The sequence below is a fragment of the Drosophila simulans genome, chromosome 3R, assembly GCF_016746395.2.
Source record: "Drosophila simulans strain w501 chromosome 3R, Prin_Dsim_3.1, whole genome shotgun sequence".
Lineage (NCBI taxonomy): Eukaryota > Metazoa > Arthropoda > Insecta > Diptera > Drosophilidae > Drosophila > Drosophila simulans.
In genome coordinates this window covers 4,523,390-4,550,971 of record NC_052523.2, presented here as the reverse complement: position 1 = coordinate 4,550,971, position 27,582 = coordinate 4,523,390, and the positions used below count along the sequence as shown (strand labels likewise).

General features: G+C 40.3%; 1 protein-coding gene across 1 annotated transcript in view; it reads right to left on the bottom strand.

Annotated features, from left to right (window-relative positions):
* Positions 1-23,946, bottom strand: part of LOC6727167 — a 47,762-nt gene extending 23,816 nt beyond the window's left edge. Inside the window, exon 1 of the mRNA XM_016176298.3 lies at positions 22,565-23,946. Coding sequence (XP_016033658.1) covers positions 22,565-23,592 — 1,028 coding nt within the window. The 5' untranslated portion in view covers positions 23,593-23,946. The remainder of the gene's footprint in view (positions 1-22,564) is intronic.
* Between the last annotated feature and the right edge of the window lie 3,636 nt (positions 23,947-27,582).

Genomic DNA, 27,582 nt, shown 5'->3' with positions numbered 1-27,582 from the left:
TTTTTAATTTGGGTCACGGGGTAATCTGCCGCAGCTCAATTGACATATTCCCCGACTTTCCCGCAGCTTACATCATTTAATTAAGAAATCATCAGAAATTATGTATGAGCTGAAGTGAACAGTTTTTAATTACGGCTCAAGGGAAAAGCAAAAATCTTAATTAAAGTTCAAATCGCGCTACTGCACAAATTTGAGACGCTCTTCAATGTCCATAAAACATAAAACATATAGGTTGATGGAAGCCGAGGAGGTCTTAAACTCATTTTCATTTATGCCCGTCTCGTCACAGTTCGTTGAGCTGCGACTTAAGATAGTTTTAGTTAACTCTTTTGTCGAAACGCTTTTTGTCATTTGCGATTACGTGAGTGGCCGCGTGCTAAAACCCATTAAACAGCAATTTAATGAGCAACAAATTTATGACTTCAGCCGACAAAAAAAGTGAGTAAATCGAATCATTTTAGTGCATTTAATGAGATTTTGCTGCCGCCTGTGTTCAATTATATAATTTTTGTATGCCATTTTGTTAGGGCATTTATATATTGACAGCTCATCATGTGAAGACGGATGTTGTAACAGTGAATAATGTAAAGAAATCAGTCACGGGCTATATTTAGATGAATAAAGGAGAAAGTTTTGCATGAGGATCCTTTCTTTTTGAAAAATAAGTGGGAATCTCTTAAGTAAGAGTATAGTAAGCCGCATATCAAAAATTGTTCATACTTCAATGCAACTCAACAAATTATTGACCAATCTATGATCAAAATGTTATTAATTACCATGCATTAACTTAATTTACTGGGTCATTATTTTCATTCTCACCTCTATGCTTTATAAATCGTGCACCATTTCATTTTAGCTGCTCACAAATCATTCCCTTAGCCATTAAACAAGTATCCAAAATGTTGAGTGGACAAAGTATGGTCCATAAAATCTATTTCATAAATATTTAAAGGCAGATCGATACCAATGACCAGCTTGAACTAAAAGATCTGCATAAACTTGTATAGAAAACATCAAACTGGCTGTAAAAAATTGCCTAAGGTTAAGCCAAGTTGCCCGAAAAGCCTAAAGCAGATTGTACTGAAACTAGTTTCCGTTCGCTTCGATCTGGAAACGTGTTTGCATTTCGAAAATAAAGATCAACGACAGCGAAAAAAAATGATGTAAATTAAAGCTCTCGATATAAATACGTAAATTAAAAATTAGTTAAAACGGCGAATCAGTCAAAAGTTGCCATCGCTGGATTTTGGCTTTAACCTTCACATTTCGCATAAGATTAGTGTTTTTTTCGAATGATTGTTTGACATGGTTGAAGATGGTGGCGATGATGAGGTTGTTTGCCATACAATGTGGCATATAAGTTTAAACCGAAATTATCCTACTTTTGCATAGTGGCGGTGTTACGACATGCGAGTAAATATAAGTAGCCAAAGTGGGCCAATGCTTTAATGAGTGAGTGGTTATCCAAAACCCCTTGTTTTAGGAAGGTTTTCGATAGGAAACGCATTTCCAAGCTCAAATTACAGTTTAATCATGTTAATGGGGTTGCCATAAATTATAAATGCAAATATTATGCATTTTATTGGTTGTCAAATTTTGTTTTATAATCGCGCGTCTATTAAAATTTATTAGGGCTCCAAAAATAAATCCACTTATGGCAAAGGTAAACAAACCGAGCGACTTAATAACCGGTTGCAACAAACTGTTAACCACTTGCCCCTTCCACGGGGGTTGTAGAGAAAAAGAGTTCACATGTGAGTGCGCGATCTGCCTCATTACATTTGACCTCTAACCTTTACATGGCCTGCACGAAGATTGGGCAAAGGTTAACCCCAGGCTCTCCTATCGATCGAAAGCCCCTGTGACTTGTGTTTCGTGAGACTCGCTGGCATTATCATTTTCTTTTGCCTAATTAAGGCGACATTGAGATGCGTTTTGTGCGAAATCACATGTGGAGCTCTGCGGTTTCTAGTTTCCAATTTTTTGGCCCTTCTCAGCACTTTCCAAGCTGTCAGGCGCCTTGGCACAGCTCGTAAATTCCCTTGCCCAAGCGAAATTAGCAAATCTTCTCTTTTCGAAAGTCTGCCCGAGAAGCAAAAGAAACTTTCTTGGATTGGGATCCCAAACATTTGCCATTTGCCATTTGCCATGCGTCGAGCATTCCAAATCTATTTGGATGCGCGCGCGAGTTTCAACTGCAGCCGCGCTCAGAATATCTAAGCAGCCGCAGACACATCTAGTTCCCAGTTGCAGGGCTGGCAGAATGTGGTTCATTTGGTCACTGGGTTAGCTCGGTCTCTGGGGCCCAGATCAGCACCCATCTTCCAACCCACCAGCCCACCAGCCCACCTTTCCATCTGCCACCTGTCCCCTGCGAAAATTGAAATGGCAGAGAACGCGAGCCGCAAAAGGCAAATAACAAATTGTTTCGCCCCCCTCCTCCTCCTCGCGTCCCTCGCAGCTCTTCGCTTGGCTGCTGTTGGCATGCAAATTGAGCGCCAGACGCCAACGCAACTTCAACGGCAGCAGCAGCCACAACAGAAACTTCAGCAACATCAGCCGCCAACAACAACTCCGCCTCCGTCCATTGTTGTGGTGCAGAGAGAAAAACAAGGTGCACTTACGATCACAATATTAAAGGAAATATTAAATTTGATCAATATAACCAACATATTTAGAACTTATGTTTGCATTACACATATGGTTTTCACATTTATATGTGTAAGTTCATCGCATCTTCTCCGGGGAATAAGATATATTTTACCATTGATTAATGGACTAAATCAAGTGGAATTTAATATATTTCTTTTTTATTTAATATTCATTAAATTTGTACACGTGCAGGCCAACGCAATTACCAACAAACTTCGCTGTCCGCTTTTGGCATACACCTTCAACAACAACAACAACAGCAAATAAAAAGAGAAGAAAAAAAGCTGGAGATTTTTGCCCGGAATTGTCGTTGAGTGGCTGCTGACGTTGTTGTTGTTGTGGAGGAGGCTCCCCTTGAAAAAGGTGAAAGCAAAAGTTATGTTCTATTTGTTTCACTTGAAAGGCAACAATAACGAAACGAAACGAAAACCGAACAGAAACTAGGGGAAAAACTATGTAATTTTCCAGCAGAGCGTCCCAGTCCATCGCTGGCAGTCTGTCAGCCTTTCAGGCAGTCATTCATTCGGGGTATAAAATGGTTCACGGTTTCGCGCACGACTCGAGTAAAAGCAAAAGCTGCTAAAAACCTTAAATTGTTTATGGCCCGTTGGGGAAATGGGAAAAAAAGGGATCTGAAAGGAAAGTGCCAGCGAATAGTGGCCCTGAATTGGAGAGGGAATCTGGCGGGACACTGCTAAGATCGCATAGAAAAGATACAAATGAGGCTGGATAATTAATACCATGATCATAGAAATTCGCGACGACCTCCTATGTCATGACATCAAGGTGATTAATTAAGTAGGTAAATGTTAAATGTATTTGGTCTCGTAGCCAAGGGGAAAGTGTTAAATACTGATAGAATATTCAGCTTCGGAATTAATTAATTGTGATTAGTTGCTCTTTCATTTAGATACTTTTTCCAGCTTTAATTTTATTAGTTACAACTCGATTTCTAAGATTAATTTACTGAATGCTTGGGATTTAATTTGGGATTAGATAAATTGTGAATATAAACTAATTACAATCACTACCTTTATTGGTGCCTACCAACTTCCCTATGCAAATCCAACCAATTCGTTCGCCGATCAAAATCTTATCGTCTAGGAAAAATCACAAATTGAAGAGAAAACCGAAGGCAATTGTGGACAGGAAATCAGCATCCTAATTTATTTTCTCTGCTCTGCAAGATCACTCTTTTCCGATTATCGACTGAAAACAAAAGCCTCAGCCAATTATTAAACTTAAATAAAGTATTATGATTACCACAAAGCTACAAAGAGATCCGTCCACAATCCAATTAAGCGGCAAAAATGTTGTCGACAAATCACCAAAAGAGCCACAGAGACCGAGATCAGCATCAATTTTCGAATCGCCAATGGATGGAAACGAGGCATGCAAATTCAATACAATTGCCACACAATTACGCTTACAAGTTGGCGTTTCCTGGCTGCACCCGCGCCATAAATATATGGATACCCCCCGGAATTATTGTGAGTTTTGAAAGTGAAATTTCTTCTTCGTGTCTCGGCGGCGATTCAAGCTTTTGGATACTGCGACTCTGACGCTGATGATGACGTTGATGAACAAACAAACGAGGCAGCAACAAGTTTTCGGCCCACTCCCCCCTTTCATTTACCATAGTGCCACCACTTGACCACTTGACGACTTCTGTCAACGGCAAATGAAAGTGTTTGCCACACGGCGACTGCGATGCTGAAGCTGATGCCAATGGAGACGGAGATGATGAAGTTGATGAAAGGGGGGCGAGACGCGGCTGGAAGTGGATTGCGGGTGCCACTCATCACTTTTTATTACCACACACACATCAAAAGTCTCTATGAAAGAGGGAAAGAAGAAAGTGAACCCTCTCGAGTAGCTGACCGAATCTTCAAGACACTTCTCCCCACACACACCCACCGATCTCAGCAGGGAGTCCCACGCTTCAGGTTGCAGATTTCGAGCCCAAGCTCGGCCAAAAATTAATTGCCAATTAAGTGCTTTTGATAATCGCATTCGATTTGCGCGAAATCGATAAACTCAAGATATTCATAAAAAATGCATTTACTTAGCTGTAAAAAACATGCGAAAAGTATTTTATGACTAAGTGCCTGTTTGTTTGTAATGTTTTATTTATAAACGTAATTTTGAGGACTAGCAGTTGTCTGTGTTTCAAGACTATAAAATGAAAGCTGATGACTTAATAAATTATAAGAGCATTCTATGTAATAATTAGAAAGATATATATATCATTGACACGTTTTTCAATAATTACATACTCCCTCACAATAAAACGAGAGAAATCTGTGGAATTAGTAATTACAAGTAAGAATTTAAATAGTTTCTGAACCATTACGAAACCTCCTAGTCCACAGATCTATTACCAAAGCTCTCGAGTGGTCCACTCGTTTGTCAGTCCCGGCAGAGTCCCTTCCTCAGATGTCAGTCTTCGCACATGACTGCATGATTGAGCAAAGTAATTGATCGACTGATCCGTGCGAGTGATTTTTGATTACATGACACACCACCAGCCCAAACACTCAGCCAACTCATCCGCATGCAGCAAGAAAAGTACACGGAATACACGAAAAAAAAATCAATCATCGTTTCTGGCAGAGATTTCAATTGAATGGAAGGGAGGTTGGACCTCGCAGACAAAAAATACGTTGACAGTACGACTTTTACTTTCCAAATTGCTAGTGCGACATCGAGTGGCAAGGTGTTGGTGACGGCGGGGGGCAATGGAGTGCGGGGATGGGCATCTGTATCTATGTGTCTTGCGGTTGGCTTTGTAATTATTTCATTGAATCGTTTTGCTCGGTCGAGCGTTTCAATTGATCGACTGCCGGCACTTGAGAAAGTTTTATTTATTATGGTATTTCTCTTCTGAGCTTCTTTCCTGAATATTTTAGGTGTACTTATAAAGACGTCGTCTTGTAATTGTTCAGTGTGATGGCTCAGTACATCCGCGTCAAAGATTTTCAATGAGGAGAAATACAAAAAACTCTTGATTTCTATAAACCGCAGTTGCCAATTTTAATTATATGTCTCTCCCTTTCACTCTCTCTCTAAGGTAAAAAGCCTGTAATTAAAAGGGTTTTCTACTCCACGAAAATTTGTTCAGACTTTAACAGAATCGACAGTAAAAGTATCAAAAAACAATGTCTGCAAACAAAAGAGAACGCAAAAAAAAAGGAAAATGAAGTCATGAACTTTGTATCTTGCAAATACAATTGTGTGTACAAAATGCTTGTAATTAAAAAACTGTCATTTCTTTCGTGGATCTTTTCTTTTTGGATTTTTTTGGTTTTCCAATGCTTACAACTGAGGCTTTATCAAGATATTTTTTAATATTTACAGAAAAATAGTAATCAGTATTGCTCTTATCTCATATGGATTTGTATATATATCTCTTACCGATCTTTGGATTTAAGGAACATTTAAGAGCTGTTGTACATACCTGTAAAAAAAGAATCAAATGGGTATATTAAACGTATACGTATATAATAACCAATTTTAGAGCTAAGCCCAATTTGTAGTCCTAATCCTAATAATCCCGTTGAGATCTATTTTAGTCTGCTAGTTTAGCACAGTTAGTACGGTAATCCAGTTATTAAACCCCGAACAGTCACACGTTATTACACTTAACTGGAGCGCTGTCATAGAGGCGCATTAAGTGGGAAAAAATATAATTCAAGGCACCTGTCAATTGCCGCCGAACATTAGCCAAACGTTAGCAAGGTCTCAAGGCAGTCGAGCTAAATGTTCCAGTTAGCTAGACTTGAAAATGTATCTGCCGCTCTTCATCCCAACTAGGGTCAATGTGGTGTCCTCTCCCCGCCACATTACCTCTCAATTGGATGCCAGCCGCCGCGTGTCTTGACCCAGTTTGGAGCTCGGCCGAAAGCGCCTTGACAAACAATTAAGGCTGGCAAAAAAGGTGAATACCCACCCACGACACGGTATGGCGGCATGTGACGGAAGTGACCTTGTCAATGGATTTTTGGACTGGTTTCTGATGGGGGTCTGCTGCTACTATACATATGAACTTCCATGTTCCCCACGTCTCTCTAGTTTCTTGTGCCGATCATTCGAAGCACAACCTTAGCTGAGGTCGATAAACTCGGCGGAAATTTTCATAATTTTGCGCCGGTAGCTTTTCTTTCTCCCCAGAAGCTAGGGAATACAACGAGGGGGAGTTCAGGGAAATTTGCATTCGCTGTGAGGTAATAAATATCCAGCTGGTCAGCGGCTAACTTGGGCCATCGATCGTTGATCCCCCATTCCTACATTGATTCAGGTGCATTCACATTTGAATTTCAATTTCAAATTGGACGAAACGAATAGCAGAAAAAACATAAAAATCGCATGCGAGAAAAATGAAATCAAGTCAAAATTATGCGCATAAGTTGCTGGTTGGGCAGGTGAAGTGGGGGTAGATACACTGTGAAAAATTTGTTGAAAGCTACGATGGATGGAATTCGATGGATATTGATTTAAAATATAAGAAAAATAATCACAGTTTGTTTGTTTTTGATCATAAACTGGTCATATTTTTGATGAAACACCATTTTTGTTATCTATAAAGTGTATATAAACTTTGGACTGTCGAAGCCACCTTCGTTTCTTGATCTACCAATCTGTAATCAGAGTATACATTTTCTGACAATCTCATAAACCTCTATATTATATGAAGAATGATTTTTTTGAGTGTAGTCTATCGCATATATAGCGGCACATACTCGAATGTGGCCGTTATGGTTGCAGAAATTTATCATCGCCCGGCTCGTATCGAATTGCGGGGCCAGAGCAAAGGAGAAAGGTGCAACAAGTGGCAGCTACAAAGTGGTCGAAACGGCGAATGCTGCAGCATCGGCAAAATCAGCAGCAGCAGCAGCAGCATCACCAGCTGCTGTCTCAAATGCTTCGAATACTTTATTGATTTCATAGCACATTTGCCAGGAATTTCAGTAACAGTTGTATGGGAGTTAAACGAACGAAAGGGGTAGATCTGGATCTGTTGGAGTTCAGGGAAATTTATAAAATTTACATACCGAACGGAAGTTCATCGTTTAGGCTGGGAAAACTTGCCAGCAAATTTCACACACAGTTAAGATCCGTTTTATGACGTGGCGCAAATTGTTAGTTCAATTAGTTTAATAAGGGTTGGCTTATCTACATCATTCGATGCATTAAATGGAAGTGCAGGGACTAAATAAAATATAATATATCAAGGACTTAAAAGGCACTGATGTAAATATGATTTTCTAATTTTGTTATTGTACATAAATGTACTATTTGAATGGAATGATTCGCCAATTTCATTAGGCAATTATACTATATCCACTTTTCTACTAATCTTATCAGGATCCCTTGATTTTCGCAGTTTTCTCTGAAAATTACCAAATTTAACACAAGCTCATCATTCGCCGAAACCCAAAAACTTCAGACACTTGCCCAAAAAGAGAGAAAAAGATGAGGAATATTTCTTTTCAGCCTTTTTGTCGGCGTCGACTGCTTTCTTTGCAACATTTCAACGTTTTGCGGCAGCTTCGTTAACGTTTACTTTCTCCTTCGATGTGTACTTTTTCCTGCTATTTTTTTGGTACGTGCATTTCTTTTTTCCCTGGCGTTTTTTTTTTATTCATCTTTTTCCGTTTTTTGGCTGGCAACCAGTTGGGTGCACAGGTTCAGGTTCAGGTCCGTTTGTAAGTGGACTTTGCTTATCGCGGCTTGAATTTTTTATGTCTGGTGCCTTTTCTCGTTTTTTTTTTATTTGGGAAAGCCAAACGGCATCTTCGGCTTGCAGTTGAGTTAAGGCGGTGGCAAGTGGCAAGTGGCGTTGCACGCGGAGGGAGATGGCGATGGGCGGCAATGAAAGAGCGGCCCGCAACGTTTCTGCGATTGTTATCAACTAAATGGTGTTAAAGTGCGTGAGAAACACAATATGAAGTCTGAAGTCCTAAGTCGTGGCTGCAATGGTCTCCGGAAAAGTCTCATTTCGGTATGGGTATGGATGAGGGGCAGGTGGAAGCGGGAGGTGGTTTCCTGGTGGGGGGCACTGCAACTTTTACCCTGTTATACAACACACGGTAAAGGGCAATGGCAATGCCTTAACACTATCGTCATCATCGCCAGCGTGATGATCATCGTGATCGTAAAACTTCTCTTCAAGTGCCCTCAACCTCAACACGTAACGTGAAGGAAATGCAATCTCCACACACACATAAAATTTAACGAAGCCTCGGTGAAACAATAAAGAAAGGGCCAAGTTAGAAGAAGCCGTTTAGCTGATACCCTGGATTATGGAGTAGTTGAGAATCGTGAATTGCATAGGCAGATATCGGCGTTCAGGATGGGTGATCTCTTTAATTTGCTCACAACAAATAAATATATAATTTAATCATGTACATGAACATTTTCTTGTCTTATGCTCAAGCTAAAATAACATTTTAAATAGACTCGAAATAATAAGATATTAAATTGAATCATCGATACGATTTCCTACCTAGCTTCTAGCAAAAATAAAAGCAATAATAGTATTGCTCATGAAATAGCTTGAGCAAACAATAATCCAAAAACAAAAATGCTGGCTGTTGCTTGTGGACCTTAGCGCGTGCCAATTGCATAACAACAAGAGTAACAACCGAAAAGTAGCAGCCGAAAATGTTGATAAACATTTCAGCGGCTTAATGAGCAACAAATTGAATTCGTAATTGAAGTGCTTGACGAGCGTTGAAGCGTCGCGTTCGTTTGCTTGATTTTGGCTTTGGCTATGGCTCCGTTTTGTTGATGTTGTTATCCAGCTGTTTTTCATGCAACAATTTCCCGCTAAAGCTGTTGCTGTGCCGCCACTAACGAAAATCTGGTGTAATCAGACTGCGTGCATTCGAGTGGCGCCCCCTCAAGTGGAGCCCACTACTGGTTGAGATACAAACCGCCGAAATTGGGTTTCGACGAGCTGGGGAAATGTGCAAGATCGTTAAACGGTTAGTTAAATTGGGGCTATCATCATATATATGCTGGATGCTTAGGTAAGCCATAATGATGCATGGATAAATGGGTGAGTTAGCTGGGGCAACCTGTAACTTTTATTATACAAATTGATATTGCCACTTGGCCAATTTGGTAATTGTGGTCTAGCTTTGATAGCAGATTTATTACGCTGCGTTTGGTGACCTTTGAATGATACCGATTTGATTGTGCAATATTCTTGCACTGCACTCGGTTTTATTTGTATCACTATGGGAAGAACAATAATAAAGTGAATAAGCCATGTCTTGTTTCCCACAGCATTGAGTTTAATGTTAGATTTTGAAAAGGGTCTAGTTATATGACTAGTAATATTACCTACTATTAAGTTGTGTAATTAATTTTGATAAATGAAATAAAATAGTACTTTCGACACCAGTTTTGTCATGCAAATGTTTTTGAAATTGCTGATAGGTGAGATTTTATGTAAATTTTATCTAAATATAAGTGAGCACGGCAGTAGGCTCGTACGTAATTAAACAAATATTGTATTTAAACTTAAGTTATTTATTCAACAATTTTTCGCAAGATTTTAGCACTTGAATGGCACTTGGGCCACAGCCAAACATCGTGCGTCATCCGCGGAAAAAGAAACAGATCGAGATCGTGGACAACGGCTGGCGAGATACAAAATGTTCGAGTCAAGACTGAAAAGTCGGGTCCGAAACTGGTGTTAATTCAATTACGACGGGGCTAATAACTAATATGCATAGGAAGACCGTATTGAGTGCTAAACGAGTTGGCTGTAAACGAATCTGGCAGCGAGCATCTTGTATCTGCTGGATGGGATTGATGCTTTCATTTCGATTCCAGGGCCTCGGGTAACTATGTGCTTGCGTAATTAGCGAGTTGGTCAAGCGTGGAGAAAAAGTCCAGTACGCGTACTGGGGAGAAAAAGATGAAAATGAAAAGAAAGCCAAGAGTATCTGATAGTACGTGCCCAGCACTTGACAATCTTCGGAGCTAAAGATAGATGCCTGGGGAAAAAGACGGCGACGCACTCCGAAATTGAAACACAAAAGAAATAACGAATTATTGTGATTATTAGGAGACACAATTGATTTGGCATGCGGTCTGAATCGGAATCGGAGTTGGAGCTGAATTTGAAGACCCTAGCCGATCCGAGAGCTGTGGAAAATTGAATTTCTTAGGTTGGAATATGGTATTGGAATCGGAACTGGAATTGGAGAAACACAGCCCAGCCGAAGATTTCACTTCGCTGCAGACAGATGAAAAAATATTAACCCAAACAAAACAAAGCAAATGAAATGAAGAAAACTTTCCAACAAAGAGAAAAATTAATCAAATGATGACGACGTAGCCACGAGTCACAATCTCAACCGAGCTTCAAGTTCATCTCCCAAATCATTTGCCAGAAAGGCGCACTACAAACACACTTAGATCGCAGCAAACTACAAGATACTTCTACAACTTCCGCTACAAGCCGACATTGTTGCAAATCTGCAGTGCGATGGATGAACCGAGGGTAACAATTTGGTTTTACTTTTATCTTTGCCTTTGTCTGATGCCTGGTACTGCACATTGGATCTCGGACCCTGCAAATCGCAGTTGTTGGGTGAAATTCGTTTGTGGCTTGTAAATGAGTTTCAATTGTGTTTGAAATCTAGCAGAAAAAGATACATTCTAATGGGGTTGGCTAGTCAACCATGCAATGGAAATTTAATTAACTTAAATAAGATTTTAAACAACATGTTAGGTAAGCAAAAGATAAAGCATATCAAAAAGCAAGATTAAAGCAAACAAACATTAATTTTTAAAATGTTAAAAACCTTGATTATTGCCTCCGAAATCATTAGGCTAAAAGTTTTGTTTCAAAAATAAATTATTGTTGTCTACACGCGTCTTGAATTGAATAACATAATTTACAAGCAGCAGGGAGCTATGTGAGAGTAAACGGTAATAAACCATGAATCAATAGTAAAAACCGCATGAATGGAATCTTCAGGTGCGGCTCCTGCTGATCTTCACCGAATCTCACACTGACGTATCTCAGGCCAATGAATTCATTTCATCCATTCGCATTTCGCCCAGCAATAATCAATTCATTTGCCTTGGAAAACAACCAGTCCACGACCAATGTGGAATTAATCCAACCGACCACCAGGAGGGCTTCATCATCGGAGAGGATGGTCCAAATGGGGGACAGCTACTTCGAATTCTACTTCTACTTTTGCTCTGCTTTCTGTTCAACGTTCCACGTTCTGTTTATTTACGATCATTGGGAAACGCGGAGAAACGCAGGGTGCCATTAAATCGTTTAAATGGCTTCCTTGGCACTTCATAATTTGCCGATCAGAGCGCCCCAAACTCCAAATTGCTCTCGAGGAATCGTTGCGTGTGGGCGTTGCCCATCGCCCCACCAAAGGGTTCGATCTGCCAGCTAAAGACAGCGGGGAGCTGAAGCCGCCGGCGGATGATCATGGGATAGCAGAGCAATGTATTTGGCTCCACCGGCCATTGCATCTGTATCTGACCGCCAACTTGAATCCGAGCTGCGACTTCAAGTCCGAGCTGGAATAGCAATTAATTGTATATTATTTTCGCGTCGTTTATTTACAGCAAATTAGCAGACTTGCAATTTTTCTCCAACAGGAAATTATCGTTATTGCCAAGATCACCAATGAAAGAGAGAGTATTCAGCGGATAAATTATAATGCATTTTCTTCTTGCTTTACAGCAAATGAAAGTAAAACAAGACACATTGATACTCAACTTTTGATTTGAAATGTTTCTTTTTCAAGGTTAAATAAGTAAAGTGGCATGACTTAAACTTAATATTTATAGTTTTTGGAAATCAGTCAAATCATAACTTTTATGGCCGACGGAAAACATGTAAATAAATAAAACCAGCTTTACAATACGAGTAAATGGGGTCTGCCAAATTAAACGAAATGCAATTTGAGTTGACTTCATTTCGGTTTTGTTTTCTGCACTTCTCTTGTTAATTAAACGTGGTCAACACTCCGACACAAAATCAGTCTCGGCATTTCCATTCGAAAAATTTCCCTTCACCTCGGCGGCGCTCCAATGAGCATGGAAAACGTAAGGAAAATCGAAATGAAAAGCGGACAGGGCGACGATGCGGAAATCAAGAGTGTGTTCGGCGCAAAGAAAAGCGAAGGAAAAGTGCCGACGGTAAGGGTTTTCTTTGTTGTCATTCGATTATCGATGACTGTCAATGGTATTTTACTTACCATTTGCACTTTTCATTTTCCAGCTACCTATTTGCGCTTTCGTTTTCAATTAGGTGGCTGGCAAGTGATCAGAAAGCTTATTCAAAAATTCAGTTTTGGGCCCAGTTGCAGCCCCCCAAGTACCGCCCACTTTCAATTTGGCTCTGCTTCTGGCCAGTTTCCGTCGTTTTATGTCGAAAGGAAGCCAAACGAATAGCGCCCGCAGCCAAGTAAAAGTTTTTGTTTACGCACTCAAGTCGTTTACTTCCTTGTTTACATAATCACTTCGAGTCCGAGCCCAATTAGAAGAAGTATGTAGTGGCCAAAGAAGAACTAAAGCTGCAAATTAGCTTAAGTTTTGCGTGACTTAATTAGGAGCGCAGACCCAATTACATCATCAACCGGCCATCATTAACATCAAGTCCGAATCCGTGGATAGGAAAGTGAACTCGTATACTATTTTCTTTTATCCGATCATCTTGTTTAGGGTCTGGAACGGTGCTCGGGAATTGAGTGTGGTCAGTGCATGCCTAACCATTATGATTGCTGTCGGGTTATATAACTCTCTAACGAGTTGAGGAAAACATAAAACGAATCATAACTTTGTAAGAACTTTTCCGGGTTTAGCTTTATAGTTTCTAGTTATAAATAGCATTTTGAATCTGAAGTTACAGGATACGAAGTCTAGTAACTATACTATTATGTGAGATACCGAATAGAAATTTAAAACCGAGTTCCAAACTTTATTACTGTCTTTGTTAAGTTTTACCACATTAGGCACTCATATTCTGTAAGCCCAACCTTATTAAACATACAATTAAATTTATTACCACTATCCAAATATTTATCGCATATTTTCACTAATTTATTTTGTTTGGTATGTCTGAAAATTCCATTCACATGCTCAACATAACTTCACTATTATTTGCAATTAATTTAATTAAGGAAATAAGCAAAGCGAAAAACATTACCTAAACAAAAAAAATTTACGCTCTGTGACAAACTAAATACAGCGAAAAGAAAAAATATTTGTATTTAATTGCATTAGCGGCAATTAAGTCAACAGGCGAAAAAGTACAAATAAATCTTGTTGGGCAACCTGGTGGTTTCTTAGCGTTTTTTTCGGGCCAATTTAAATGCATTTGGAATTATGATAGAAAAACTCCGAATGGAAACCCCAGCAAACAAGTCCGACCAGTTGGGCTCTAGGCTGGGTATGTGTAATAAGACTGCAGCTCCGACTTGGTTTGTGGCTGGGGAAGTCATCTTGTGTGGCTCGACAACAACGAGACATCAAGTTGAAGTTCGCACGGCACTTGAAAATGCAAACTGAATGAAAAAAAGCGCTATATTGTATGGATGATAATAGAAAAAATTCCGAAAAATGTTCGAAGATGAATTTCAAATACACTTTTATTGCCCCAATTATTAAAGTTTGGTACTAAATTGAAGATATATTGAAGCAGAGTTTTACAAAATTACTAAAACTAATGTGTAATAGATTCAAATTTAGCTGGCTATGCATAACTTAGGATATATATTATAAAATCCTAGTTAATTAGTCATCAAATATTCCAAAGCATCAAAATGATATGTGCTAAAAACCAGAATTTAATAATTTAATTTAATTTAATAATTTCACTAATCTATATGTATATTTGGCAAAACCGCTTGCGCTTTTCAGATTGTCTCAGCAGGAAAGAGTATAATAAAAGATGCTCATATCTAGGCAGTGTATATAGTAGAAAACAGTCAGCGGCAACGAACAACAGCTGCCTGACAGAAAGTACTTTCTTTCTTAATAAGATGCGCAGTTCGCATATTTGCAGTCACAACAAGGGGTGGCAAGGAGGTGGCCGGGGGCCTGGGGGAACTGAAAAGGCAGTGATGCGTCTACCTTTGCCTGCCTGGCGGCTTCTCCTTCTCCTTGGCCAAGTTAATTTGTTGACTGCCTGCAACTTGCTCTAATGCATGCAGGCAGACTTCCCCAGCTCACCAACATCCCCGCCCCACTTGCTCCGAGGCCCCCAGGTACCCGAGGTTCCGAGGTTCAGATCCCCAGCAGCTGAGACAACGACACCATTTGCTGGCAAATAGTTTTGGCGCTTATCTCCCAGAGGAACAACAACAGCAGCAGCATCAGCGCGGCATCAGCGCAGCAACTGCTGCAGTGACACAAAAGTGAGTTTTGGGAACTGGCAAAGTGGCACAAAGGTTGACGGGCAAAGTCGAGGCAAGGCAGGTGTTGAAAATATGCCGTCCCCGTTGTCAGTGCATTTCTGTGAGGGTGTATGCAACAGCACTAGGAGCAACATCTCCAGCGGCAGCTACAACCGCTCCAAGACAAATGAGGCACACGGGTTACATGGCTGGAACTCTCTTATCGCCGACTGTGACTCTATATAAGGTTTGGTAACTTTCTTAACGTTGATGGCGAATACTTGATAAAAAAAGAAAAATTAAATAGTCCCAGGGGCTCACATAAAATGGAATATTTAATTCAGTTGAATAGAAGAGAAAACTTCTATACCTTGTCAGTTCAGATTTCCACTTATAAACCTTTTTTTAAAAATATGTATTTCATTTTAGGTGTTAATTACTTGTCTTTCCATATTCACTAATCCAGAGATCAAAGTGTGTCCAATTAAATCGCCAAATCAATTAGGCAAAACGAAAACAAAAAGAACGTAAACTGCTGACGAGCATTACACCCACTCGAAAGCAAACAAACTCATTTGGCCTGTCACTTGGCTCATTTGCATGACAACAAAAACTCTTGCCACTCTCTGGCCAAAAGACCCCAAAAACGTATCCATCAAAAGCCAAGTAAACAAAGACCGGGCCACCGAAATTGAATTAGAATTGTTTATAGTAATTTGAGGCAAACAACTTTATAAAGAACTTCTTGAGGAGCACAAGCGTGTGAAAAACAAAAAAAACGGAGGCAGACAAAAATAAATTCGAGTTTTGAGTGCTGCTAAACAATTAAGCCGATCTACGCACTCGTCTGAAAAGGGGATCGGCCAGTCGGCGAGTCAAGGAACTTGGCTAACTTTCAAATTCCAGACTCTGTTTTGGTATTTCCGTTTACATAAATTAGTTGTAAGATGAAATTTCCCATCTTTCATTCTTTTCGCTGGTTCCCATTGCGTAATCAGCACCAACCATAAAATGCTGTCCAGAACCTGGAGATTGTTTCCTCTCTAATTTATAGTTTTCAGCATTTATTTCCCTTTGTTCGCCTTTTTCGTGTTTTCATTATTTTTGTCACGCACTCCAAATCAATAAAAAATAAAGGTACATTTGTATAACAATTTAATTTAATTTGCTGCTCGTTTGTTCTTTTACGATTTTTTTATATTTCTTTGTTCCTCGACTTCGCTAATTCTTGGTTGGTTCAATGAAGAGGCCCGCTGCCTGTAATTATTTTTACTGAAAGCGCTAAGCTCTCAAATAGTTGTGACTGCTATAAAAAGAACCTAGAATCGTTCCTGATCTTATCTTAAGTTCAATGGGCTGTTAAGTTAACTGCCAGCCAACCCGTTGATGTAATCAGCTCTTGATACCTTTAACGACTGCTTCTGATTTCATTTAAATAAAGAAAGTATTTTTTGACTTAGAATTAATATATTTTTATGGCGTATTCAAAATTTGCCTGCTTTTACTTTTTACTATCCACAAAAGAAAACAAAATGCAAAGTTTTTTGCAAGTCTCTAATTAACATATTTTGTGAATTTAAGTAATTAAGTCCCTGGCTAGAAAAATATCCATATATAAGAATTTAGCAAAAACGACGACAAAACAGCACGCAGGCAATTAGCAAAAGGAAAGTTTTCAAAATTATTGTCAATATCCATATACTTAGACATTTGTATTACAATTTTAGTCACACGTGTGATTAGTAAATGAGTTAACTTCATAAGTTTGTTAGCTTGTTTTAAAAATTGTATTCTTGATTTCCTAGCAGCAGCTTGCATAATTTTATTGAATTTAAATGTTTTTATTGTTTTTCTTAACTGAAAGCGAAAATTAAAAGAATCGCGCTGACCATAAATTTCTAAATATAGTTTTGTAGCCAAATGTTTTGTTGTTGACCAGATCTTTGTCATGCTAATTATGAAATTTAAAAATGCAAATTTCCTACGGATATTCTCTGCTCAAAACGCCGAAAGCCAAAAACTGGAATCGGTGACCATAATTTATGAGACGTTTATTGATTTCGCCAACGTATTTTTCGGGGCGTGTGCTCCACGAGCTTCGCGGCAATTTGTAAAGCTTCGTTTCTGGTTCCATTCCGGAGCGTTCCGGGGGATCTCTGGATCAATTGCCAATTACTGAACGAACAAAATATTTCTCTAATTTGCTGACACGAAGCGGCGGGGCTCGCATGTCACGGCCACTAGGAGTTCCAATCAAAACTCTGGACCAAATATGTAACTCTTCGCCTGGCTGCGAGCTGCAGCTCCCAGTGGTTTGATGCCTCTGCTCCGATAACTCCAGTCAGGCGATGTTTGGACTTGGGTTGGGCCAGGCTGGGTTCTGGGATTCGGCTAGGCCTGGGATTCGGCGATGGCTTGGCAGCAAAATATTTTTCTAATTAATAATAATAACAATTGATACCCGAACCGGCTAACGGAACTATCCGAGTGGAATGTGGAGCAAAAGGTGCTAAAATTGTATTTATTTGCCAAGTTCTCTAGTTTTCGCCCGGATCTCGATTCCTTGTGGCTTTTCTTCGGGCCCAACATCTAAGCGGTTCATCAAAATCGTTGGCCTCGCTTAAATTGCATTTTGCTTTTCAAATTAAAAGTGAGGTTTCTGCGGTTTTCTTGGGCTTGCTTATATTGGTGGCAGTGACTTTTATATCTTGAGAGCATCTTTCTCCAACACGTATTTTTTTATTTAACTTATTTAAGTGTTGATGAAATTCAAATGATTTAATTAAGATTATATAGACAACCAAGCCAACAAATGGAATATAATAATGTAAATTACTGTTTACTTAGTCGGTAATATTAATTCCTATTTATCCATATTTTAACTACTTTAACTTTTGTGCGAATCGTCGATATGTATGTCATTACCAGCATGTTTTCGTAGAAACTGAAATGACTAACTGATATATATTGTTTCTGAATTCCCATGGATCCGTTTCAACCCCAGAGTCACAGTTGGCGATTTCAAAACATTGATGACTTTCCCTTGTCTAAGCCTCGAAAAAAATGCATCTATAATTTTGTAGTTTTGCATACCATTTCATACCCTGCACTACACACACCGTGCGGGGCAGTAGAAAAATTCATTTGTCCATATGCCAGAGATAATTACCATGACTCGCACTCGAACAAAAGCCGCAGCCATAGAGCACACGAATTTTATTGCATTTTACAATTCGGCTCGCTACCGACCCTGCTGAACATTTGAACTGAACCCGACTCTCGCCGACTCTTCACATGTGGGTTCACATGGTTGGCCCGTGACCCAAAGCGGTCGCAGGTGTCGACAACTGACACCGGTGGTGGTGACTGTGACTCACCGGGTCGGACGGTTTTCATTTTCGCATAATTACAAATGTGGCAAATGCTAAATGGCAAAAATGTAACAGAAGTTGAGCGGGAAACCCTAGCGGGGCTTGGGAAGTTTTTGCACTGCATTTCCGGCTGCTTTAATTTCGGTTTTTGTTTCGGTTATTCATTTTCAACAGTGTCTGATGTCATTGACAGCGTCGAGCGGGTGGACGTGTGGTGGGGGCACTCTAGTTAAAGTTTCCACAGAATTGTGATCCCCATTTAATAGTTCTTTTGTCTTGATGACTCGGCCAAAAATGGTGCTAAAACAGACGTCAAAGCTTCGAAATTGAAAGTGTTTCAGCGCTGTCAAGTGTGGGTGCCAACAAAAATGAGTATTTTAAAAAAGCAATTACCCAAAGCAATTTGACATTGAAAATGCTTGAAAAGCCTTTAAGAGATTAGCCAAGAAAATGAATCACCCCGAGTTATCCTATTGCATAAATGACAAGTTCGTTGCTTAAGTCATTCGTGTTTGTGTGACAGCGTTTGGCCTAAAGTCAACACAACAATTTAGCAGACGGACTCAACAATCCCCGTTTCAGCATTATGTAAATCCGAACAGTTTGCTTGTCTCATTTGGCTGCCCCTTGAGACTCTTCCTACAATACTTGATCTATTTTTAGGCCCACAGCTCACCAAAATCTCAAATATGCGCCACAAATATTGACAGACGAATTTCGTATTTGTATTTACTTTGCCAAAAAATCACCAAGCAAAACGAAGAAGCAGTCAGCTCAAAAGTCAAATACGGAAGATCGCCATTGGTTCTATTTAAGCTTTTATTTCTTTTAATTAGGCACCATATTTGCCGATGATTTCGGCGCTGGTGATGAGCTCAATGATGAGCAATCAAAGTGAATGCCGAGCAACAAGTTTATTATCTAGCAGCAAGGCAAAGTGATTGGCAAACAGCAATCAGAAGGAAACTTTAGCCCTCACCTCCGGCATGGCAAATAGTGAGCAATTATGGTTAGATATCTCCCGATTGGCTGATGAGGAGCAATTAGCGGCATTTGTTTGTCGAATCACGACCCAAGTGGCAAACACCAATGGCTAAGTGACAAATTTATTGGCTCCTTAATGGCGTCATTAAAGATTTGCATACAAAAACGAAGCCTTGGCAAGGGCTGCAATATTACTGGTTCTGTCCATGATATTTATAAGCATTATAACATGGCTTAAAGGCATTGTCTTTCCTCGCGTTGTACATTTGAATAATCTAAAATCATGTTTTAAGATAAGTGTTATTATATGACCACGGCTTACATTTGTGGAAAATGAGTTCGAAAAAAGTTATCTATAGTAATTTAAAGTTCTAATGAATTACAAAACACAGTAAAAAATATTTTTCATTAAAAACCTATTTCCGATCAAAATTATAGGTTAATTTGTAAATGCCTTCATGCATGCAAACACCATTTGCAGTCCATTTTTTTTGGATGCAAGTACATTTTGGCAAATTCCCATAATATGCATAAAGCGGAAGTTTGGCACTATCGGGCAGACATCAAACAGCGCTACTCCATGCTCATCAGCCAAAAAAACTTTCGCACGCCGAAAGCAAAAACATCATATCTTCAGCAACACCCCATCAAAAAGTTAAAAAAACAGCAAGATAAAAAACACTTTCAAATGTTCGCATCTTGGACACCTACACGTCGTCCATCCCCACACAGCATCCAAGAAAAAGAGAAAAAAACAAGCGACAACTAATGTCTCATGAAAAGCAAAAGTGTACAAGGGAATGACACATTGTAAAAAAGACCCAGAGGTGAGCAAAATTTACCCAAAAGTATGTAAATAAATTTGCCTAAGCGAAATAAAAAACTTTTACTTTTATTGTTTCTTGTCGTGTTGGAGGAGCCGTCGAAGCCGAAATATTTGCGCATCATGCAATTTGATTTGCAACAGAGATGTGAGTTGTGTTTTCGAGTGCGATATCAATCGAACCTCAGCTCGAGTAGGCAACGACAACATACGTAATAGAGAAAACTGCGAAAGCATTACAATCGCTAACACAAAAAATTCCAACCGGCAAAATCAACTTACAGTGCGTTAAACTAATCAAGTTCGTTGCCTAAGTCTTTTGATTGATTGAACACATTTCCGTTGAATGCCCCTTGGAGGTCTTATCAACATTTCTGCTGCAGTCTGCTGCCACTTTTCTTTCGCTTTTGATACACTTTGCATGTCTGCTCCCGCTGATTGAAATGTTTGCCATTTTTTAGCGGCTGCCCCAACTATTGGGGCAGATAGTTGCGGCACTGAAGTGGGCGGCTTTTAGTCAAAGTAAAAGGCTTTTAATAAACATATTTGCGTGTGCTTATGCAATAAAAGCCCCAAATGAAACTGAGACTGATATTTGTACATCAAAAACCATTTAGGCGTTACACGAAATTTGAAAGTAAATTCAAAATATTTCCCATTTGGGAAAAAATTAATAATCAGCCTATTACTTATGTATTATAATCAAAAATAAATAAAGGACAGAAGAAAAACACGTTTTCGTTTTAAATCAGTTTTATAACTTCTATTATTTTGCCCATTAATTGTTAAGTTAAAGACCATACTAGACCCTTTGAAAATAATGAAATGGTACTAGAAATTGGATATTGGAAAATGGGAAATTCGGATATTATTAAAAATATCTGAAGATATAATTCAAATGAATTTCGAATGCAAATATTGAAAAGAATTTTGAAATTAGTGCCTCGCTTTCCCACTATCTAAACAATTCGACTTTGAATGATCTACTAATAATTATTTACCACATTCATTTATGACCAAATTCTAAATAGTTATATAAAAAATACAAAAACATACATATATGTAGAGTACAATATTAATTAATTAATTATTATCTTGCTATCTTTCCAGTGTCCTAGGTAAATTTAGACAATCTTATGTTAAACTGAAATACACTTTTCCCAAAAAATACAAGAAATTAAATAAATTAAGAAATAGCCTATTTGATTTTCCCATTTAAATAAGAACTTTAACTACTTTTATTAAACTATGGCTTTTCTCGGATATCAGGCAAAATGGAACAATTTAGCCATTTCTAACCAATGACACGCCCCTTCACCTCGACGTTTCTACATCTGTGCATAGTCATAAAAGTTAAACGATTGCCAGAGCTATTAAATATTTCAGACACATTTTGTGGGCAAAAATTGTAACAGACTCATAGCGAACGAAATAAGCCGAAACCCAACCCAAATTTAGGCAAAAACCTAAAATGTCTCTTGGAAATGTTAAGCGCGAAATTGGCAAACTTTATGTGCCTGAATTTTGGACTGCAATTTGCGTTTAATTTGGGGTCACACACATTTCGGGCGAACCCCGGGCAATGTTAAGTTATGTAAAGGCAAATTTAACAATGTGCCAAGGGACGGAGCTGAGGGTAATCAATGTGAAGCAGTTTTAGTCTCCGAAGGCATTTTAATTGCCACAGAGTAACTTGCAACACTGCAACCTGCCCCGCGGCCAAGTTAAATGACACATGTGCCTGCCCCGGCCATCTTTCTCTTTCTCCCCCAATATTTTATCTCTCTCTTTCTCTTTCTCTCTGTCTGTCTCTGTATATCTTGGCCTGCTTGTTGTTGCTGCTGCCGATGCTGTTGAAAAGACTTTCACTCTGGCCGAGCGCTATAGATGAAATGGCATTTGACTTCATTTTTGGCCAAAAATAAAACCGAACCATTAACTAATTAGCTTACATTTTAAACGATTTATTGAGCTCTAGACTTAAGCGTAGCTCGTCTAACTAAAAATACTACTTAACTGCTCGGTTTGAAAATAGAGAACATGAAGAGAGCAGGCAATCATTAATTTTAAAGGAGGGCACAAAAGTCGCTGTTTCCTGCTAACGGTTTTTACGAGTGTTGTGGAATATATTTTGATCTAGTTTAAATTATATTTACTGAAATTAACTTTTAATGATATTTTAATTGTAGAATAACTCCTCATTTCAGTATATGGATTTGGCTCTTAAAAAATATGTCTAGAATTTTAAATTAATAAAATACAGAAATACTTAGAAAATCCCCATTGTATATTCCTGAGGTCCTCACTTGGCTTAATTATTTTTATTATATTAACAATATCTGATCACTCACCTTCTGGCCTGCCTGGGAATGGACTGCGTCCAGCACACGGGTGCCTTGTGGAGTTGATGCATATTTCGGGAGGACTTGTAGGTGAGGTCGCCGCACTCCGTCTGCCACACCTGGAGATTCCCCTCCGCCGGATAGAAGGTATACAGGCTGTGGGTGGCCGAGGCGATGACCGGCGAGGAGCCGCCGCCCTCGACCACATCGACCACGCCGGCTGCCACCAGCGGAGATAGGGTGGCACTAGAAATCGGTTGGACGAGTAGAGCCTGTCCGGCTGCCGGTGCCCCGGCTGCAGTGCCTCCGCCCGGTGACTTGTAGTTCAGCATACGGGTGGCGGTGGCACCGGCATTGCTGCTGCTTATATTGCCATTTCCGTCGTGCTTCAGGATCAAGCTACTGGGATCGTAGCCGTGGCGATTGTGCCGCGAAATGGCGTCCACCGAATGGGATCTAATGCCGTTTCGAGGTGGATTTACGTGGAGCCGACGTCCGCGCCGGTAGTTAGCAGTGCCAGTTCCGGTTCCCAGGCTACTGTTGCCCAATCCCGAAGATCCCTGCTGCATCGACGCGGTTAACCGGTGATTGTGGACACTGGAGGCGGCACTGGGAACGAGGGGCTGTCGTTGTTTTTGGTACTGGAGGCGTGGCTGTTGTGGGGGTGCTTGATGCCTTAGTTTCCCCTGATCCTTGGCAAAGAATTCCCGCCTCTGCAGCTGGGGGGCGGCCAAAGTGAGTGCGCCCCTGACATTTCCGGAGTTCACCATTGAGGGGCTGGAAGCAGTCGCTCCGGACGTCGTCTTAGTGGCGCCCCCAGTTGCCGCCGAACTAAGCTGCGCCAGCTTGCTGGCATTGTTGTTGCTGACCGTATTGGCTGCATTGCTGTTGTTGCAAGTGCTGGTGCTAGTGGTTCCACTTGTCTGATGCTCCGAATCGGTGGAAACCCGATCCGGATCACTTTCGAAACCTTCGTCCAGGGATCGAGTTGGACTCAGAATGGGCTTCGAGTGCTGCTGCTCCAGTTTCGTAGACATGGCTGCTGGCCACTAAGGGGTATTATTTGTTGTTGTTTCTTTTGTGTTTTTTATTATTTTTTCTACAGCTTTAGCCCGGGTATTGGGTATCGTTACACTTGCTGCACATATGCACCTTATTTCTCTCTTTCTCTGCCGCCTGCCATGCACACTTGTTTTTCACATTTAATTTCGCTTGGCTTTCAGCTCGTTCACTTCGCGAAAAGTCGCGCCAAAGTTGCAGTTTGCAGTTGGTTTGGATTTTGGTTTTGGTTCGAATTAAAAATCGCTACTGCGTTATGCACGTCTGTCTCGCACGAAAGCTTTTTATCGACTGTGGAGTGCGAGTCGGAAACGGAATTAACTTGGTTCGCTCTGTTATCGCCATGTTAAGTAACATTCGTTAACATTTACCAATGGCAAGAGCAAAAGCTTCGATCGACACTTGTTGCGCTGCACCTGTTACATTTAGAGAGTGCCAGAGAGAGCGAGAGAAACATCGCTCAGCTGTTTGCCAAATGTTATTCGCGAAATTTCCAAGTGAGAAAGATCATCACAGAATAACAATGTAAAATGAAGAAAGACAGGAAAATATGAACACGGAAGTGTAGCGACATCTTCCTAAAAATGCTTTTTCCTGTTCTCATTTGCTATGCAGGAAAATGTTAGCAATTTACGATGTGTTTTTTAAGAGTTTTATCAGTAAGCTGTTGTTTTGGTGAGTGCAATAGGGAGAAACCTTTAATTGCCACAGCACATTCAATATCTTCCGATATTCGGTAAAACTTTAAAACCACCATGCCATATATTTTGGAAGCGACTGTGATTTTGTTTTCGGCTCCACTGGGATTTATCAATGAAAATACCAACTCCAAAGCAAGAGCAAAAACAACAACCGGCACAAGCCGAGAGAGGGAGCGAAGCAAACAAAAACAAAACGATGGCTTGGAAAGCTCGCTGTGCTGAGAGCAAAAGATCAAGGAGCTTTCGACACCTGCTGCACCTGCACAACAACAGCATAAATATTGGTGGGAGGGTGGCGATAGGAAGTATTTTGTTTATTTTGTTGCTTAGATTCGATTGAATTTTGAGCAATGTCCATTGTAATTTCCTTTTCCATAATTGTTTAACTTTTGCATGATGCTTAACTGACTGTATGAACCATAGGAATCAACTCCTATTTAATATATTTTAAAAACTTACACCTATTTATTATATATTGTTAGACAAATTCTAGTAAAAATCACTTGGCGGCACAGATCCTTCCTCAATCCTAATCCAATTCATGGACACCAGATTAAGCTGCTTCGTGATCTTGCTCTTGCTTTTCTTTCAAATTTTCGATAACGCCCAACGATCGTACATCATTTTTGTGGCTGTTCTCAGCGTCATTCCATTGATTTTCGCTTTTCACTTTATGCTCTCATTTAGGAAATTATTCACTCTCGGCAGCGATTTGATCCGAGCTTTATGATAGTTTCGCTAGATGTTGGTGTTGCATGTGGCTGCTGTTAGTGTGGCTGGTGTGGCTCTTGTTGCTGCTGTTATAGTTAAAACTGCAATTTAATTATATGAATTTTATAGTTTGAACACCATAAAAATGTCGGTCTTAATTGCGTTTTGGCAGTAACTGCGATTCCGCCACAGACGCCGGGTCTTGTGCCTTGTTATCGGTTTACGTGACGGTATTTTGATTTTTATTATAAGAGATCCCCATCTCCGACTGCCACTCGTCGGAGGTGACCCAAAGTTTTGGGCCGCTCCGGTTGTTGGTCCACCATTACCGTTATGGTTAGGCAACGAGCTCCGATTCCCAAACACTCCATAATGCTCAGCCTGCGTTCATATAACCCGGTGGGTGGAGCGACCGGAGCTGGCGGTGGTGTTTGCGGTTGGCTTGTGGTGGGTTCATATGGGTTCAAGACTCAGGCGCAGCCATAAACACGCTGTAAAGTCAACAACTCCTTGGTCCGAGGGGCAATCAATCAATCAAAGTGCAGTTAGAGTGGTTCTCGGACGTAAGACAACAACGAAGGCAAAAGCCATAACCATCCAAAATAGTGTAATTATATGGGTTTCGCACGGGAGTTGGCTTAGATTAGTTATGGCCACGAAGCTGCTGACTTGTAAATACATATGTACTTGACCTCTGGAACTCGGCTATTGACAAAATCGTAGGAGAACTAACCATTAAACATTTTATATGCGCAACAATATTAATTGAATCATAATAATTTAATGTGTGTTGAATTGCTTATTGATACTAACTATTTGAGCGAATCTACAAGATAGAATATACATATTTATGTGCAACATGCTTGGGATATTTGTAGGAACAATTAACTTCTAACTGCCTGAATTGAATTTCCCTGTAAGTCAAGGCAAAGCCCACCCATCATAGCCCCCATATCGATCAAGTGCCCCATTCGATTGACTCCTCTATCATCTGCTCACATTTGTACCAACGTACCGTCGACCATGCAACATCCATCCACCCATACATCAATTGGCGGCAATAAACAACCGTAAAATGTTTACAACCAGCCCGAGAAAAACCCACAAAACGCTGTCTCCCCATTCCAGACAATTTCATCTGATGGGCGGCAACGAACGCGCCACAAGAAGAGTTAGTGCCAGTGTATGGGCATGGGATCAGGGAAGGGGAAGGGGTTGGTGAGGCGCAGTGAGGGGGTGGTGGTCTCAGCACCAGTTTAATTACAACCTTACCAGTTATGACTGACGTCGGCGGACCCCCGGTCTTCCCGATCCTCACAGAAGCAACGGCCGCAGCGACAACAACAGCAGCATATGTCACATAATTTCCACAATTAAAACTTATATTGAAGCCGTGCGGCAGTCAGCTGATGCAGTTGTTGCTCGACAAGGGGGCGTGGCAGGGGGGCTGAGCAGGTGCAACAAGCCCCGTAGCCTCACGCATGCGTAAAACGGTTGTTGTTGCACAGCACAACGGCAGCATGTTGCATGAAGTTTGTATTGAAATCCACAGAGAAATAGCGAAAAAGACTGCACGACAATACCCATAGGTTTTCCAGCAAAGGGACTGCACCATTGTTGTGCTTTTCTATTTACTTTTCTTTCATTGTTTTTAATTCCATAAGTATTTAAAGAAACAAATTTTTATAAATATTTTGGGTTAAGGTTTATTACTTTTATAATACTAATATACACAAAAACTAAAATACACAAAATTGTTCAGCATTTAATATTTACTCATCTGCATTGGATTATTTTAATACAGACATTCTAGTTCAAGTTTTAATTATTCCTGTTTGGTTTTCTAACTTTTCTAACTTACGTTATATTCAAATATAAATTTATAAAATCAGGTTAACATTGCTGTGCTGCTATTTATCTGTAGAATACATCTGAGGATTGGCCCGAGAACTCATAATCTTTTATATAGATCTGCTTTTCCAGTGCACCTCTGCTGTGGCATCAACACTGGCGACGTTGAGTGCAGGGACGTGCTGGCCAGACCAGCCGGTTCAGCGACAACGATAACAGCTACACAACTGGAGAACATCAGAGGATGGAGCAGACGAGGAGGAGGAGCATGCGGATGAGGACGAGGCTGGCCACAACAAGGCGTGAATGCCGCAAGAGGAGCTTATTGAGGAGCACAACGAGTAGCTGGGGGCGAGTTGGGGACCCGGCTGAAACGCAACTTGGAGGCTGACTACATAATTACCGTTTTGGCCATGGCCGCTTGCCATTGTAATTGATGTTGTATTAGAACAGCATTTACGCAATTGCCGCAGTTTGCTGTTGTTGCTACTAGTAGCTGATGTTTCTTCGTGGTTTTGCCATGCAGATACTGCTCCTCTTATTTCTGCAGTCCGGGCTCCCGAATTTTGTGCCCAGTGTTTTTGGAGCTGCGTGACGGCCTAAAGCCCCAAGTAGCTTGTAGATTTCAAATGGAAGGTGAAATGAGTAGCTCCTGTCTATCTCCTATGAAGCAGTATTATTGTTTCCCACGTTAGGTTCTTTGCA